At 53.8% G+C, this 15,580-nt stretch overlaps 1 protein-coding gene across 7 annotated transcripts; it reads right to left on the reverse strand.

The window, feature by feature from the left end:
* Positions 1-4,561: 4,561 nt before the first annotated feature.
* P2RY2 (purinergic receptor P2Y2) lies at positions 4,562-15,162 on the reverse strand. 7 transcript variants are annotated; one of them, XM_090134280.1, is made up of 3 exons: positions 12,995-13,271; positions 8,232-8,340; positions 4,562-8,120 (listed from the first exon to the last, which is right to left on the reverse strand). In XM_090134280.1, exons 1-3 carry the CDS (start codon positions 13,038-13,040, stop codon positions 7,241-7,243), a joined length of 1,035 nt encoding a protein of 344 aa, XP_089990406.1. In that variant the 5' UTR covers positions 13,041-13,271; the 3' UTR covers positions 4,562-7,240. The 7 variants fall into 7 exon arrangements, with proteins under 7 accessions (XP_089990406.1, XP_089990404.1, XP_089990405.1 ...); XM_090134278.1 differs by lacking the exon at positions 12,995-13,271 and adding an exon at positions 15,143-15,162 and having other exon boundaries at positions 4,562-8,321; XM_090134279.1 differs by lacking the exon at positions 12,995-13,271 and adding an exon at positions 13,291-13,402 and having other exon boundaries at positions 4,562-8,321.
* Between the last annotated feature and the right edge of the window lie 418 nt (positions 15,163-15,580).

Here is a 15,580-nt window from a genome sequence, read left to right on the forward strand (position 1 = left end):
AAAAAAACAAATCTCCCAAAACAATGATGTCTGCCATTGTTCTGGAGTTGAACTGTTCCCCTCAAGTCATCTCCAAGGATCAAATGGACATTTTTGGTTTGGGGATGGGTCAGCCCCAGGCAGGTGTGGGTATGGTCAATGATGGCCAAGGAGGTTGGGTCATGGTGGGTGAATGCCTGCAGAACACCAGGACTGCGTGGAGATATTCCTGAGCAGTGGTGATGGGGCATCCCACCACCCAGAGAGCAGCATTCGATGGGGCCATCCTCCCCATGGCTTGGACTCGGGCTCCCTGGAACAGCTCCCTTTGGGATGCCTGCCATTGGATTGGTTGAGGCCACCTATATCGAGGTAGAAAGGCATTAACCCTACAGGATGTGCTCCCCCAGGGCAGAAAATGGGCTGTCACGGATCTGCACAGCGTTTGCTCATCCCATGCTCACTGCATATCCCAGGCTCACGGTTCATGCAGCATCTCAAGTCTCTCTCGAGGGTACGTGGTCTCCTGGAGGAGCCACCCTTGCCCTGGGAGTGCGGAGCTTTATGCAGGCCAACATCTTTGTCAGAACAGGGGTTGGATCACCCAAACCTGGCAGCTGATGGGACAGAGCTCAAAGCACCATGCACCCTCCTGAGCTGAGCTGCTGTAAAGGGAACCCGAAGGGGTGAAGCTCTCTTTCTCCACCTACGGGCATCAGGAAGAAGAGCAGCCATTGCAAATTAATGTTACGACAATTTATAGGGCCATAGAATGACAGAATATCTGGGGGTGGGAGGGATCCACAGGGATCATTGAGTCCAACACAGAACCCACCAGACCCAAACCCAATGGTTCCAGTTTCTGCATTGGAAGCGGTTGTAGCAACGTGCTGCTCTTTGTGCTGCAGGGCCAGACAAACACAGAGCTGGGTTGCAACATCTGGGAAGCATTGCTGGCAGAGGAACGATGAATTTCTAGGAAATTATCCCAGAAAGTCTGAATGAGGTTCAGACCAGTGAGGTATTAATCACAAGCTGGAGCTGGGGCTGTGGGCTGTGGGCAGAGCTGGCCGGGGGCACCATCCCTATGGGTCCAACTGGAGCTGAGCCCCAGATTCTGGAAGCACCAGCCTCAATCCCAACCCCAACTCATCACCCCAGTTGCTGCAGGGGGGTCCCTGAGCCTGGGCCACCCGGGTGGGAGACCACGACTCATTTATCTAATGAAGAGCAGATGGGGAGGCAGCAGGGGGTGCTGCTGTGGGGCTTTCAGATTTTCCCTGGCAATTTTCTATGGATTTTTGGCTGCTGCAGCATTCAGGACTCAGTTTGCATCTGGCATTGGGTGGGTCTGGGGAAGCTCCAGTGACAGTGTGGTGATAGGGATGCCTCCCAACCCATGGCCTCCTTTATTGTTAAGTCTCAGCCTGCTCGCTCCTACTGTGACGAGAAAAAGGAAATTGAAGGACCATTGAGCCTCCATGAAGTGGGCAGGGATGGAGGTGGAGATTGAGGGGCTGGCTGGCTGGAAGGCAGGTGGTGACATCAAGGCAAGTGATGACACACAGCAGGTGATGACCTCACAGTAGGCAATGGCCACCTATACGATGGATGATGGATGATGGATGACATCAAGGCAGATGATGACCATAGGGAAGATGATGAGCACGAGGCAGGTGGGGACATCAAGGCAGCCGAGGACCTCAAGGTGGATGAGGACCTCACAGCAGGTGATGGCCATCCAGACGATGGATGACATCATGGCAGACAATGGGCACAGGGCGGATGGTGACCCCCAGCTCCCCACTGCCACATCCTATTGGTGCCAGCTGAGGATTCTGCTGAAGATGGATTCAGTTAAAAAACTATATTCATTAAAAAATCAGAGGACAATGAGGAGGAAACCCCCTGCTGGATCCCACTTTTCTGCAGTCATCACTCTACGTAAAGAACCCCCTGAGAAAAGGCAGCATCCCACAGCCCTACTTCTAAGCTCCACCGAAACCCAATGGGAACACTGAGATACCCTCAAACCATAAAGATTAGACCCCTGAATTTGGGGGAAAATGAGATTTCCAGCTGAGGTCCCAGCTGGCTGCACGGGGCCTGGTGGAAGACCTTAGAGATGTCAGTGATTAAACCCAAATGACACAGAGAGGAGTGGCACACGTGCATTACAGCTGCAGGGGCTGAATGGGCTCCCACCCCGCACGTCCCAACCTGGAAAGGGTAATAAAAGGGTTTTATTGCACCGTCTTCAGGGCTGCAAGCAGGCTGTCCTCTGGCTCTGCAAAGCCCAGCCTCTCCCTTTCAATGGAAAAAAATCTTCCTTTTTGGATTAATTGGTTTAATTAATTCTAACAGCCCCAGACTGGATGGCATAGAACAAGAGATAAAGAGGGAAAAGAGGATAGATTGGGGGGGGAAGGAATTTTTTCCATTTAATTTCCTTTTTAAGCAGTTGTTCAGACGGGAGCGTGGAACCTAATGACATTATTTTCCTTTCCTTCAGGTTATCACATCGTGGAGGCTCCGAGCTGTGGAGCCGTGTTTGAGCCCCAAACTTCCCTCTTTTCACATCCTCTCTTTTTTTTCCCCATTTTCTTTTCTATTAATTTAGTTATTTATTTATTTACATCCACCTCCATTCTTTAAACTGTTTCCTTCAGCTCTGAAAGCTGTGGCATACTTCAGCACGAAAACCATCTAACATCTCACTCCATTTTGAAGGAAGAGCAGATGCTGAGGGATCCTCCTTTGGGGCTGCCCCATCCACCCCATCTGGAGAAGCCAAAGACTGTTGGATCCCAGAAAGAGAAAAAAAAGATATTTTGACTGAACTTTGGGACACCACCTACCACCTTTCCCCACTCATCACTGGTCATGGCATCGTTGGTCAATGCTCAGGGAGTGCTGGGACGCTGCTCTGAGCCATAGGGTTGGGGCTGAGGGATGCTGTGTGGGGCTGGGGGTTGGGCTCAGTCATCACGGTTGTGGTTGGACTTGATGATCCTGAAGGTCTTTTCCAACCTGAGCAATTCTATAATTCTACGATGGGTCCCTTAAAGCTCGGGGTTGGAGTTGAACAACACGGCGAATGGGTTCAGAAATGACTTGGGGTGAGGGGAGACACACAGCTTCGATCCTTAGAAAAATTCAGCCTCAAAGAGGAAAACCAGAGGGCAAATGAAGCCAGGGCTCACTCCCTGAGAAACGAATGGACGCACCGAATGCTTACAGTAATGATATGGCTGACTCTGCCAACTGGAAGGGACGCGGAGGGAAGGAAGAGCCCGGATGCTGGGATGGTGCGCAGAAAGACAAGGAGCTCGTGCCTCCACCCACGCCGTGGGGCAGATGGGTTGGCTTGGCAGGAGACCAGCAGCACTCTCAACTTTCTCTTCCTGCTCCCGGCGCCAAGAGGCACTTACAAAAAAAGTGGGTTTTCTGGTTTCTCTTTGTTTCTCTGAAATAACTCCGCAACCTCCGTCTGCTCCCCGTCTGCGCGCGTTGTTCTTGCTTAACTCTCGTTCCTGGGTTTGAGTGACTCACACGAGTCAGTGCTGGCATTGGGTGCAGAGGAGTCAGGGCACGAAACGCTTGGGTGTGATGCAGAAGAGCCCACAAGTGAAAGCTGGGCAAGTGCTCCATCCTCGTGGCTTTCGCCTTGGGGTGAGAGTCTCAAACGTGGGCTGGAAATCAAGCAGGATGTTAGAGCATAGAGCACCGGGTAATTGATTTGTTTCTTGCAGCTCTTCCTCTGGGTGTACGCTTTTGAGTTTTGCTGCTTCAGCACCTGGGAAGTTTTGTAAAGGAAGGAAAACCGAAAGCAGAGCGTTTTCCATGGGATCCCATTCCTGCAAATGTCACTGTGATACTGCCAGAAGACCAGGCGCTGTGAAAAGGAGCAGAATTAATCTCAAGGCTGAAGAAACTGGAATGAGGATGAGAGCGAAGGGATTTGAGCTGCCCGGGTTATTGCCAGGCAGATTTCAATACGATCTGATTGCAGCCTGCAATAAATTCATCCAATGGGATGAATGCATCCTGAGCACGGATACACAGCGAGTGCTGGGCTGGGCAGAGAGCAGAGGATGAACTGCAGTGAGAAACAAAAGGCACTTTTCTCACGAGGGCTGTGGTTAGGCATTGGGAACCCCCTCCCTTGGTTTCTGCAGAGGAAAAGGGGAAGTTTTTGAGAAGAAGAGGTTTCACTCCAGCACGAGCTGTTGGTGGCCCCACGAGCAGCTGGGTGAAGGGGAAAGAACATGGGTTAGGAGAAACGGACCTGAGAACTTCTGTTCTTCAACAGGAGAAGCCTTGGAGAAGCTGCCCACCAGGGCTGGGGGGTGGATGTGGCACAAACAAAAGTTGTCTGCTCCCCCATGGACTCGACAGCTTCGCTGCTGGAGGTATCTATTGCAGAGACATGGGTCGGATCTCACCCTCCTGGATCTGACTGCATCTGGAGCTCAGAACATGTCTACAAAACATACCTAGAGAACACATCTACAACATTCAGCCTCTACCCCTGGTACCCTCCTCTTCTCCGTACACATTGGAGGAGATGGCAGAAGAGCGCTCACGATAGAAATATATTTATTCACTCTAAGAAACGTCTGCACGTTACAAAAATAAAAATGTACAGCTATTACCACAAAACCCACTTTTCTCTGTGTGTGTGTGTGTATAAGTTAGTGCTTTGACAAACGAACACAAAACCTGTATGAACAGTTCCAGTCGGGCCCTCTCCATCAGCTCTCCGCCCGAACCTCGTTGGAGGAGAACCACTGGGACCCCAATAGCAGAGGTGGTGGTGAGGGTGGGAGTGCCAAAGGGGCAAAGGAGAGAGCTGGGAGCGTGGTTTATTGAGTTACTCAGAGCACGGAGCTTGGTGCTCATGCTGCTTTTGGGCAATGGTGGGTGAGCAGGCAAGACCTGGCTGGGAGAAAGGTTCGTACCAACCCAGCGCTTCACTTGGATTCATGGATTCATGGATTCACTTGGATTCATGGTGACCCTGCACACAGCAGGGGGTTGAAACGGGATGATCATTGTGGTCCTTTTCAACCCAGGCCATTCTATGATTCTGTGATTATTATTTGTCTCACCTCAGTGACTGCCTGTAACTTTCCCCATGAAGCTCCACGGGGAGAAAAAGGTGCAACGCCTACCTTAACCCAACCCCCCTAACAATCCTCTCCAGGATGAGATGACTCACCCTACAAATGCTCTGTTTTCCTTTGCTGATGGTGCTCAGCATGGAGACAGTCCTCTCCTTTGTCTTCTGTGGCCGTGATATTGTGGGTCAGGACAAGAGCCCTCCGTGGGACCACAATTCCACCAAGCTGAGACCACAGGAATGTCCGAATTACTTCTTTATCTCCGTGCCCTTACCCCCACCAAGCCACTTCATAGGCAGGAGGGATGGGAGAAACGAAGAGGTCTGAGGAATCAGTCTAAACTGGGACCAAAAGTGTTTGTCTAACCCTAAAATAGAGCCTGGGCCGTTTTTCTGAAATAGGACTCAACCAGTTCTGCAGAAGGAGCAATTTTCATTTTTGGGGGTGAGGAATCAGCATCCTCGTGGCAGGGCTGGGCCAGGAAACTGCGTGTCTGGGCTCTCCAGTTCTTAACCCAGCAATGGGAGAGAAGGGCCACGTGGACCTTCTGGTGGAGGGTTTGGTGGCCCTTTCCTCCAGCTGACTTTGAAGTGGTGGGGATGCAAGCCCACATCCACGCAGGGCTGTGGGTTAAGCTCAGCACCGTGTTCACAGGCATGGCTCCTAAGAGCAGAGTCAGCACTGCCATGTTTCCCTATGGAGGCCCATGCTGTCAGTATGGGATATGTCAAGTGTCTCCAAGTGGGAAAATCATAGAATCCTAAGAGTTGGGAAGGACCTCTAAAGGCCATCCAGTCCAACTTCCCTGCAGTGAACAGAGATATGGAGAGGTAGATCAGGTTGTCCAGGGCCTGATCCAGCCTCTCCTGGGAAGTCTCCAGTGATGGAACATCCACCACATCTCTGGGCAGCGATGGGGAGCAGTGATAGGATGCATCAATATTGAACCAATGGAATGGGCAATGGTCTTCACCCCTTTGCTGGAACCATGAGACGCCTGTAAGATGATTAAAAACAAGGCACAAAGAGCTCACCCTCTCTTTCACAGAGCTGGAGGTGACTATTAAAGGCAGCAGCACAGAGAGAGCTACTGGTTCCTACAAGCTTTTCAGACATGAATGTTGCTGTTGGGGAACACCAGTGTTTCTCTGTGATGCTGACCTCACTGGAGAAATCGGGGACCAGCTTGATTGTATCAGTACATCCCAATGGGATGGAGAGTGCGCCCCACCAGCACCCCTTTTAATGGGAATCCTTCAGAAAGGGGCTGGAGTTGAGAGAGCATCAGCCCTGAATGGAGGTGGTGACAAGGTGGGGGTCAATCTCTTCTCCCAGGTAACAGCGATGGGATGAGAGGTGATGGCCTCAAGCTGCACCAGGGAGGGGTTTCAGGTTGGAAAACAGGAAAAAAAAATCTTTGAAAGAGTGGCAATGCGTTGGCACAGGCTGCCCAGCGAGGTGGTAGGTCTCCATCCCTGGAGGTGCTCAGGAAAGGGGCACACGGGGCACCGAGGGCTGTGGTGGGGCTGGGCTGGGGTTGGACTTGGGGATCTTGGAGGGCTCTTCTGACCTTCATGATTCCAAGATGATTTCCCCAGGGATGCAAAGCAGCGGGCGTCCCATCCCCGCCGCAGGCAGTGTTTGCACTTGACCTTTTATCAACCTGTTTATCACAACCGCAGCTGACACTCCCCATGAATCAAAAGTCTTTTTTCCCTTGCCAAGGCATGGGAAGACTTCTGATAAACGCACGCTCCTTTATGTGCCAGGGAACCTGGAGGAAAGCAGACTGATTTCTCTATGGGGTTTTTTCGCACGCAGCGTTTTCTTCTTTGGAAAACAGTCTAAGGCATCCAGGGTGTGAATTTTAGCAGATTTTGCAACAACCACGCTGGAAGGTCACCCAGGCTGACCGCTGGGGAGGGGCCACATGTAGATAAACAGGCAGGGAAAGAGGCAAAGGGACGGAGCCTGTCCCTGTCACCACGGCATCACCTCCCTGAAAATGCATGCTACAAACAGCAATACTGATGGGAGCCAAGGCACTGCAAACACCACAGGCCTCTGGCCCTGAAGCATCCTCACCTCCCATCACACGTGGGATGAACCCTTCCACTGCCACAGGGTGTGGGGCAGAGCTAGGATTTCATCTCCTTGGACGTCGTGTCCGTGTCGTTGCTGGTTCCCAGGGGACCATTGGGCACAGTCCCCATTGCCATCTCATTTTGAGGCTTCCATGGGATTTTGTTGCCTGTGAGCTTCATAAATCTTTGTCCTGCTAAGAAATACAGTACGGGATCCAAGCAGCTGTTGGTGCTGGCTAGGGGCCGGGTCACCTTATAGGCTAAATTTATAGCATTGAGGGTCTGACAGCTCAAATCCCAGCTCCGGAAGGAGTAGTACAAGGAACGGGTGACGTGGAAAGGAAGAAAGCAAACGCTGAAGACCACCAGGACAATGATTATCATCTTGACCGACTTCTTTTTGGATCGGGAGAGCCGGGACATGCCCCGTGTAGGCTGCAACAGCCTGCGGGCCATGAGGCAGTAGCAGACAATGATGATGAGGAAGGGGATGCAGAAGAGAAGCACCATCATCACCGAACTGTAAATGACAAACTGGCCAAAGAGGTCTTTGCTGGATGTGTCGTGGCAGGTGATGGTGCCACGTCTCATGCTGGTGGTGACGAAGAAGAGGACGGGCAATTGGCAAACCACGGTCACCACCCAGATGATGACAGACACCCTACGGGCGTAGCGGACGTGTCCCCACTGCAGGGACTTCAGAGGGTAGCAGATGCCCAGGAAGCGATGGATGCTGATGCAGAGGAGGAAGAGGATGCTGCAGTAGAGGTTGGTGTAAAACAAGAAGCGGACTATCTTGCACAAACCCACTCCGAAGGGCCAGTTGTCCCCCATGGCATAGTAATACACCAGGAGGGGCAGGGAGACCACGTAGAGCGTGTCGGACACGGCCAGGTTGAACATGTACGTGGTGGAGGCATTCCAGGTCTTGATCCTAAAGATGAAGCCATAAAGGGCCAGCAGGTTGAGGAAGAGCCCCACCACGCACACGATGCCATAGGAGACGGGCAGCAGGACGTACTTGAAGTCCTCATCAAACACACACCTGTAGGTGTTGTTGTCAGCATTGCCTGCAACAGAGGAGCTGTTGATGACTCTGGACCAGGCTGGAGGAGTTGATAGGTTCGCCATCACCCTACGGGGAAGGAAAGAGGCTGTAAGAAGATGAGAAATACCTGGAAGAGTTGACTTAGATAAGGAAAACCCAGTGCTGCAGCACTGTATTTACACTCCTCCTGATGATGTTGCCATCAACCTCCCAACGTCCATCCAAAGGCTATGCACAGACATAGCCCACACGTGTGGCTCACAGCCTGACCAGCACTGCCGGCTCAGTGCAGGTGACAATGATTGAGAGGTGGATCCCTATGGGATCCCTATAGGACTTCACAGCTGATGTGAGCAGCAGTCCTGAGTGTGGAGGACTTTGGGTAAGTGCATAAAAAGAGTCTTATTTATCCTCATTTTGCATCTGGGGCACAGAGGGGTAACCAAGGTTGCCCAAGGAGGCTGTGGATGCCCCATCCCTGGATGCATCCAAGGCCAGGCTGGATGTGGCTCTGGGCAGCCTGGGCTGCTGGTTGGCGACCTGCACACAGCAGGGGGTTGGAACTGGATGAGCAGTGTGCTCCTTTGCAACCCAGGCCATTCTATCATTCTACAATTATCTATGGCAGGGGGGTAGGAATCAGATGATCTTTAAGGTCCTCCCCAGTCCAAGCCATTCTATGGGTCTGTGACTTGCCTTGAACAAATCCCAGCTGCCCCAAGCTTCCCTTCTCACCAGGGCCAAGCAGAAATTGCGTCCTACAGAACAGCAAAGATGCTCCTTTCTGTGCTCAACCACCCACAGTGATTATGCATGGGAACGAGCAGCTGATAGGAGAAAAATGGACTAGAAAGAGTGTCTGCAGACACACAGGGTCTGGCACTGTCTGTGCCAGGAGGAACAAGGGCCCCTTTGTGCCCACGACCCGGCCAACACACGATCGCCCAGCCAGCTCGTCAGCCAGGAATCAAATTAAAATGGATTTGCCTCATTTCCCATCAAACAAACCGGGCTGACCTCCGGTGAAGCGATGGGCTGAGCCCTGTGCTGCTGCACCATTACAGGGAACAGGGGTTATGGGGGATGCAACCACAGCAGGAGCTCAGAGAGCGGAATTTGGGTGAGAAGAGTTGGGATGAAGGTGTCCTTTATCTGAGCATGAGGGATCAGAGAACCACAGAATCATAGAATCACTGCAGTTGGAAGGCATCCCTAAAGGCCATTGGGTTCCACTGCCCGCAGTGCACAGGGACACCCACAGCTCCATCAGTGCCCACAGCCTGGCCTCGGGGGTCTGCAGGGATGGGGCAGCACCACCTGTGCCTCGTTGCCCTCATTGTGAAGACCCCATCTTCCCGCTCCCAGCCCTATTCCCACCTCCCTGCAGGGTCCCGTAGCCCCAACTAGAAATCCTAAAAACGCATTGGAGAGCATCTGTGAGCTGAGGAGGGGACTGTGCCCTGTGAGAACACGGATGTGCCAATCTGCACATCTCCTTCCTTGGAAAAATGAGCAAACAGAGCTCCGGGGTTGGCAACCAGAGACAGAACCCTGCTCACAAGGCAGCCTTGTCCCTGCAGTCATGCTCTCGCTTTGCTTCCTTTTGCAAATGCAAAAGTCTTTCTTTTTTTTTTTCTCTCTTTTCATTTTTTTTTTCTCCTCAATTTTGCCCAGAATTCCTTGAACAGAACCCACTGTGTCTGTCAGGGCCATGGCTGCTGTCCAGCCTTGTGCCTTTGCATCTGCAGTAAGTGGGTGGCAGGGGACACACAACCAACACAGGGGGGACAATGGGAGGGAGAAAGCAATGGAAATAACCGAAGGAACTGAGAAGGAAAAATCCTTCAGTGACAACCAAAAGCAAAACCCACCCCAACACTCTGGGGAGGAGCAGATGCTGCACCAGCTCCCCTGGTCCTTCCTGAGATTGTGGCAGGAGGATTTCCTTCTTGCAGTTGTCCTTGCACACCTTTCCAGGTGTCCTCACGCACAGCAGCCTCAGGGCATCGCCCTGCCTGGCTTCCTCCATCCAGGAGTCTTAGAACCAGAGAATATTCCAAGTTAAGGGATCATGGAATCCAACCCCTGGCTCCACACGAGACCACCCAAAAATCAGATCTTATGTGTGAGAGTATTGCCCAGTCTCAATGAAACTAGTGACAGCAGCTGGCTCTCTCTGTAGGCATGGCTTCATCCACGGATGGAGCTGAGGTTTGGGCACCCAAAGCTGGTCTGGATCAGTGACATGGAAAGGCAGTGGCACGTTGGCACTGTGATCCCATCAGCCATGTGCATGGGCATACAGACACCCGAGGGCACAGCCATGTGATGCCCACATCCCAAAATGCTCCTGTAACAGGATCCAGCTGGGCAGGGAACACTGAATCCCATCGACTGGAGGGGACTGTCACCGGAGGAGGGCGCATGCCAAGGTCATGGGCACCCAAGGGACACACAGGAGTGCTGGGTTGGACATGAATCACTGAATGGCTCGGGTTGGGAGGGACCCCCAAGTCCCAGTCCCATGCTGTGGGCAGGGTTGCTGACCACCACACCAGGCATTGCAGCAGGGAGCTCAGGGCCCCCTCCAACCCATTCTCAACTCACCAAATTCCAGGCCCCTTTCTCAGCCTTCCCACTGCCCTCCCATCAAATTTCATACCCAAGTCACCAAAGCAAGTCAATTGTGGCCACGGTGGGGTTGAATGGGCCGTCCCTGGTAATTAATGGGGATTCACTCATTGGCAGAACCCCTTGCATCTGCTGGTGCCTCCTCTGGCACAAGCACCATTTGTGCCGGAGGACTAAACCACGCTCCATTTACTGCATATTTCCTGATGGCTCCTTTGCAAAGGCCACAAGGACAGCGTGGGTGTTTTCCCTGCCCTAATTGCACGCGTTCCATCGACTCATCAAAATCCCTGCGCTGGATCAGGAGCTGCTCAAGACGTCGGGAAGAGAGCAACCCAGCATCATTTGAGTGCAGCCAAAATCCTCCGTAACCCAAAGGAAACAGCAGATGGTACTGAGCCTGCATGGCCAGGAGAGGGGAGCACACTGAAACCAGAGCCTCACAAACCAGCGTGCTTTTCATCTACCCTTTCCAAGCAGCTCTGTTTCCCTCCAGGATGGCTCCATAGAGGATAAGCTTCCTCCTCCTCCTCCTCCTCCTGTGCACACGGTGCTGCCAGGCTCGGCATTTCACAGAATGATAGAATGGGCTGGGTTGCAAAGGAGCACAATGCCCATCCAGTTCCAACCCCCTGCTGTGTGCAGGTCACCAACCAGCAGCCCAGGCTGCCCAGAGCCACATCCAGCCTGGCCTTGAATGCCTGCAGGGATGGGGCATCCACAGCCTCCTTGGGCAACCTGTTCCAGTGCCTCACCACCCTCTGGCTGAAAAACTTCCTCCTCATATCCAACCTAAACCTCCCCGTCTCAGTTTCAAACCGTTCCCCCTTCCATTTCACCTGCCCCATCCCTTCCCAACCTCCTGCAAAAAGCTTGCAGAAAATCTCCCCAATAAATCCCCTGAATCCACACAAATCTGAATCTATCCCCCTTGAGCCTCTGCTTCTTGTGGTCCCAACACCTCCCATCCTCATCCGCAGCGCATTACAGCCCCAATTAACCACAGCCAAATGAGCAACAAGTCATTAAACCCAACAGAACATGCTCTCACGCATAATTCAAGCTGCCTTTGTTGGGCTGGCCCTGCTCCCAGCTCTTTGGGTGGAGGCAAGCAGCACCTGGCCCATATTTAATCCTTTGGTCTCCACTCCAAGCGCTCCCCTTGTAAGGGATCACCCATCGAGTCCAACACAATGATCCCAACAGGTCCCTTCTATCTCGGGGTGTTCTATGATTCTACCAACATGACATCAGGCTGGGAGATAACACAGCTGTTGGGCTCAACCCAAAACAGGGCTGAACCCCAACACGGTGAGCGCATCCACCTACACAGCAGCAAAAGGGGTTTGCAGCTCATCACTCCCAAATGGGGGACGCTCAGGGTGAAGAAGGGATGGATGCTGGGTTATCCCGTCACTCCACACCCCGCTGGCTGAGGGCCATAGGGCACAGCTCCGTTCACAAGGGCGTAAATGAGGAACTGAGGAAGGCGCCCGGCTGCAGTGCCATCGCTCCGTCTTTCAGGGCAGCAGCCCCGCCGCTGCTCGCATAGGAAAGCAGCGCCTCGCCAAACGCGTTTTGCAAGAAAAGGCGATAAGAAAACCGAAGGAGAAACAGCGCTGAGATGCTTCGCCCCCAAAGCTCCCCTTCCCCCCCCCTCACCTCCAAGCCCCGCTCCCAACGCCGCGGCGCGGAGGTGTTTTCGGAGGTGCCGAAAGGAATTAAAAGGCTTCCAAAAAGAAAGGTGAGAAGGGAGCAAAGAGAACGAAAAGACCCCCGAAGAGACGGGGGGGGGGGGGACGGACGGCGGGACGCAGCGCGAAGGAGGAAAAGCCGCGGTGAATGGGAAGAGGGCACCCCAAGAGCTGCGGACGGGGAATTTCCGTATAGAGCCCCGTCACCCCCCCGGGGAGCGGAGCGACGGAGCGTAAAAAAGTTTCCAGCGGGTTAAGGCGGTGAGCAATGGGGCAGAAAGCAGCAGTGGAACCCCGAGCCGTCCGCACCGCGCCCGCGTAGCCCTCCCGCTGCGGTCTTCGGATCCGTTTTAAGGGGTTTGGAGGCATTTTTAGTTCCTTTACTTAATAGGAACGTCCCCCTCCCCCGGCTCGGTGCCGGCTGTCCCCGCTCACCGGGCCGGGCCGATCCGTTCCGTTCACCCCGCAGCGCTCCGCTCATACCCCGCGTTGCGCTCCCACCGCCTGCGGCTGCAGCGCGGCTCCCGGCGGCAGCGTGGGGACGGACGGGGCGGACCTGGGGCTGCACCGCCCTCCCCTCCGGGTTAAGGGTGGGATCGGAACGGGGCCCGGCTCCCCGCCCCGCGAATAAGGATGGCGAGGTCGGGACCGGAGATGGAAGCAGCTGCAGACCGCCCCCGTGAGGGGTTGGAAGGGGATTTGGGGCCGGAGGTGGACCTTCCCCCCCCCACCTCCTCCAGCGATGGGACCGTGGGTCAGGGCTGAGATTCCGTCCCCCAGTGACGGAACCAGGAACAGGACGGGAGTTGGAATCCCTCGGCGATGGAACCTGAGCTGGGGCTGCGATTGGAACGGAACTCCACCTCCCCCCCCCCCCCCCCCCCCCCCCAGTAACGGGACCGTAGATAGGAACAGGGCTGAGGTTAGGGATAGACCCTCCCAGTGACGAGACCATGGTTGGGACCACAGTTATAACTCTCTCCCCCTCACCTATGGAATCATAGCGGGGGCTGGGGCTGAGACCAGGCTCCCCAGGGATGGGACCAGGGCTGAACTCACAAGTGTTTCTCTGCTGATGGGATTGCAGTTGGGATGAGAGGTAGTTCTCTTTCCAATGACGGCATCATAGATGGGACTGAGGATGGGGCTAGAGCAGAAACTCCGCTTGGTGGTGAGACCATGGTGATGAAACCATGGATGGGGCTGAGGCTGGGACTGGAGTTGGAGCTGGACATCCCCCTGCAGGGTGATATGACCACGAATGGGACCAGGGCCAGATCCCTGCAATGTAGAACTGGGACTGAGATTGTCTCCCGGTTGCTACTCCAGTGATGGCATCATGGCCAAGACCAGAGGTGGACCCCAACTCTAATGATGGAACTATAGATGGGATCAGGGCTGGAATGAGAGCAGGATCCCATCACCTCTTGCTGTGGTCCCACTGAGACCACTTTCCATGGTGATGGGAGCATGGATAGAATTGGGAAGGGGGTTGGAACTGGACCCCTGCAGAATGATAGGAACATTGGTGGAACCAGGGCTAGGAGTGTGGTGGAAGGGACTGATGCTGAAGTCTGAGCTGGACACCCGCCAGGATGATGGGACTATGAACAGAACCAGGGCTGGGAACAGAAGAACAGAAATGGGACAATGGATGGAACTGGGGCTAGGATGGAGCAGGATGCTGCCTCCTCTGTAATGAACCATGAATGGGAACAATTCTGGGACTGCAGCTGGAAATCTCTCTACTCCTGTGGTGGGACCATGGATAGGACTGGGGGTCAGATCCTTTCTGATGATGAGATCATGGATGAGATCAGGTCTGGGGCCATGTCACTGACCCACCCAGTGATGGGACCATGGATGGCCCTGGTGAGCCACCTTACACCCCGGGATGCTCCAGAACTGTAGTCAGCCCAGGACATGGAGCAACACCACTGGGTGAAGGAATCCCAAATCAGACCTGGAGGGAAAAAAAAGGCCTGAAACCATCTGAAGAAGCACAACCAGGGCCTGGCAGCTGTCTCAGCCCCCCATGTATGGGACCCTGTCCCACAATAGATGTCCCCAGGCTGTGCCCCAATGGGTGCTGGTGCAGCATGCCCCTGCCACGAGCCAGCTGTGTCTCTATGGGAAGTGAAGGGATGGGGAACATGATGTGACAGTGGGACTTCAAGGCCATCTGGGCTCTAATTTTAGCAATGCTGGTGCTCTCAGGAGCAGTTCCCAAACACAGGACCTGTCCTGCAGAGGGCTGCAGACCCATTGAAACCCCCCTAGGAAGCAGAGAGTCTACAGGAACTTGCAGGCAAATCAGGCTGTAGTGAAGAGAATTCCTTCAAGGTTCCTGAATTGGAAATGTAGATTTTGGGTGCAGTGGATGCGAATTTGGGGATCGCATCCTCTGTGTCCTCCAGCCCCGCTATGGAGATGTGCTGGGCTCTGTCCTGGCATGAAACAGCCCCCAAGAAAACCTGCAGAAAGCTTTGGAGGACCAGCACTGGGTTTGTGCCCTGCAAAGCACCAATGCCCGAGTGAAACCATGGCCAGATCCAGCTCTGCCTTCCTATAGAGCTTACTCACCTGGGGCAAAAACCCGGTCAAATTTGGCACGCTGGGTGGCTTCTGGGTAGGGCAAAGCCATGGAAAAGGACACGCTGAGATGTCTGCAGGTCGTCCCATGGTATTTCACTGCTGTGAGCACGAAGTGAGCCCCAGTGCTCCCCTCTACATTCTCCATCTGCATCCGTGGGTGGAAGGCAGATCCTCCTCCTGCACCTGAGTCCACTCCTGCATGGGCTCCCCAGATCTGCAGGCAGGCTTCCTGGAGGAGGCCGGGATGACCGTAAAGCAGGCAGAAGGGGGAAACAAGCTGATGCCATCTATTATTTAAAGGCTGAAAGTGGTGGCTGCTGCGGAGGCATTATGAGGATACGAGCATTTGGAGCCGAGCAACTGCTGCCGGCCCTCTGTGCCAAAAAAGCAGCCTGTTTCCTTCTTCTGATGTCATTTGTTTGAGGA

Source organism: Phasianus colchicus, chromosome 1 (assembly GCF_987193195.1).
Source record: "Phasianus colchicus chromosome 1, bPhaCol1.hap1.1, whole genome shotgun sequence".
Taxonomy (NCBI): domain Eukaryota; kingdom Metazoa; phylum Chordata; class Aves; order Galliformes; family Phasianidae; genus Phasianus; species Phasianus colchicus.

Coding starts and splice junctions, on each gene's coding strand:
- P2RY2 (XM_090134275.1), bottom strand. CDS start 13,040: ATGAGCGGAGCGCTGCGGGGTGAACGGAACGGATCGGCCCGGCCCG. Junction 8,341..12,994: donor GAACGGATCGGCCCGGCCCG/GTGAGCGGGGAC, acceptor ATCTTCTTACAG/CCTCTTTCCTTCCCCGTAGG.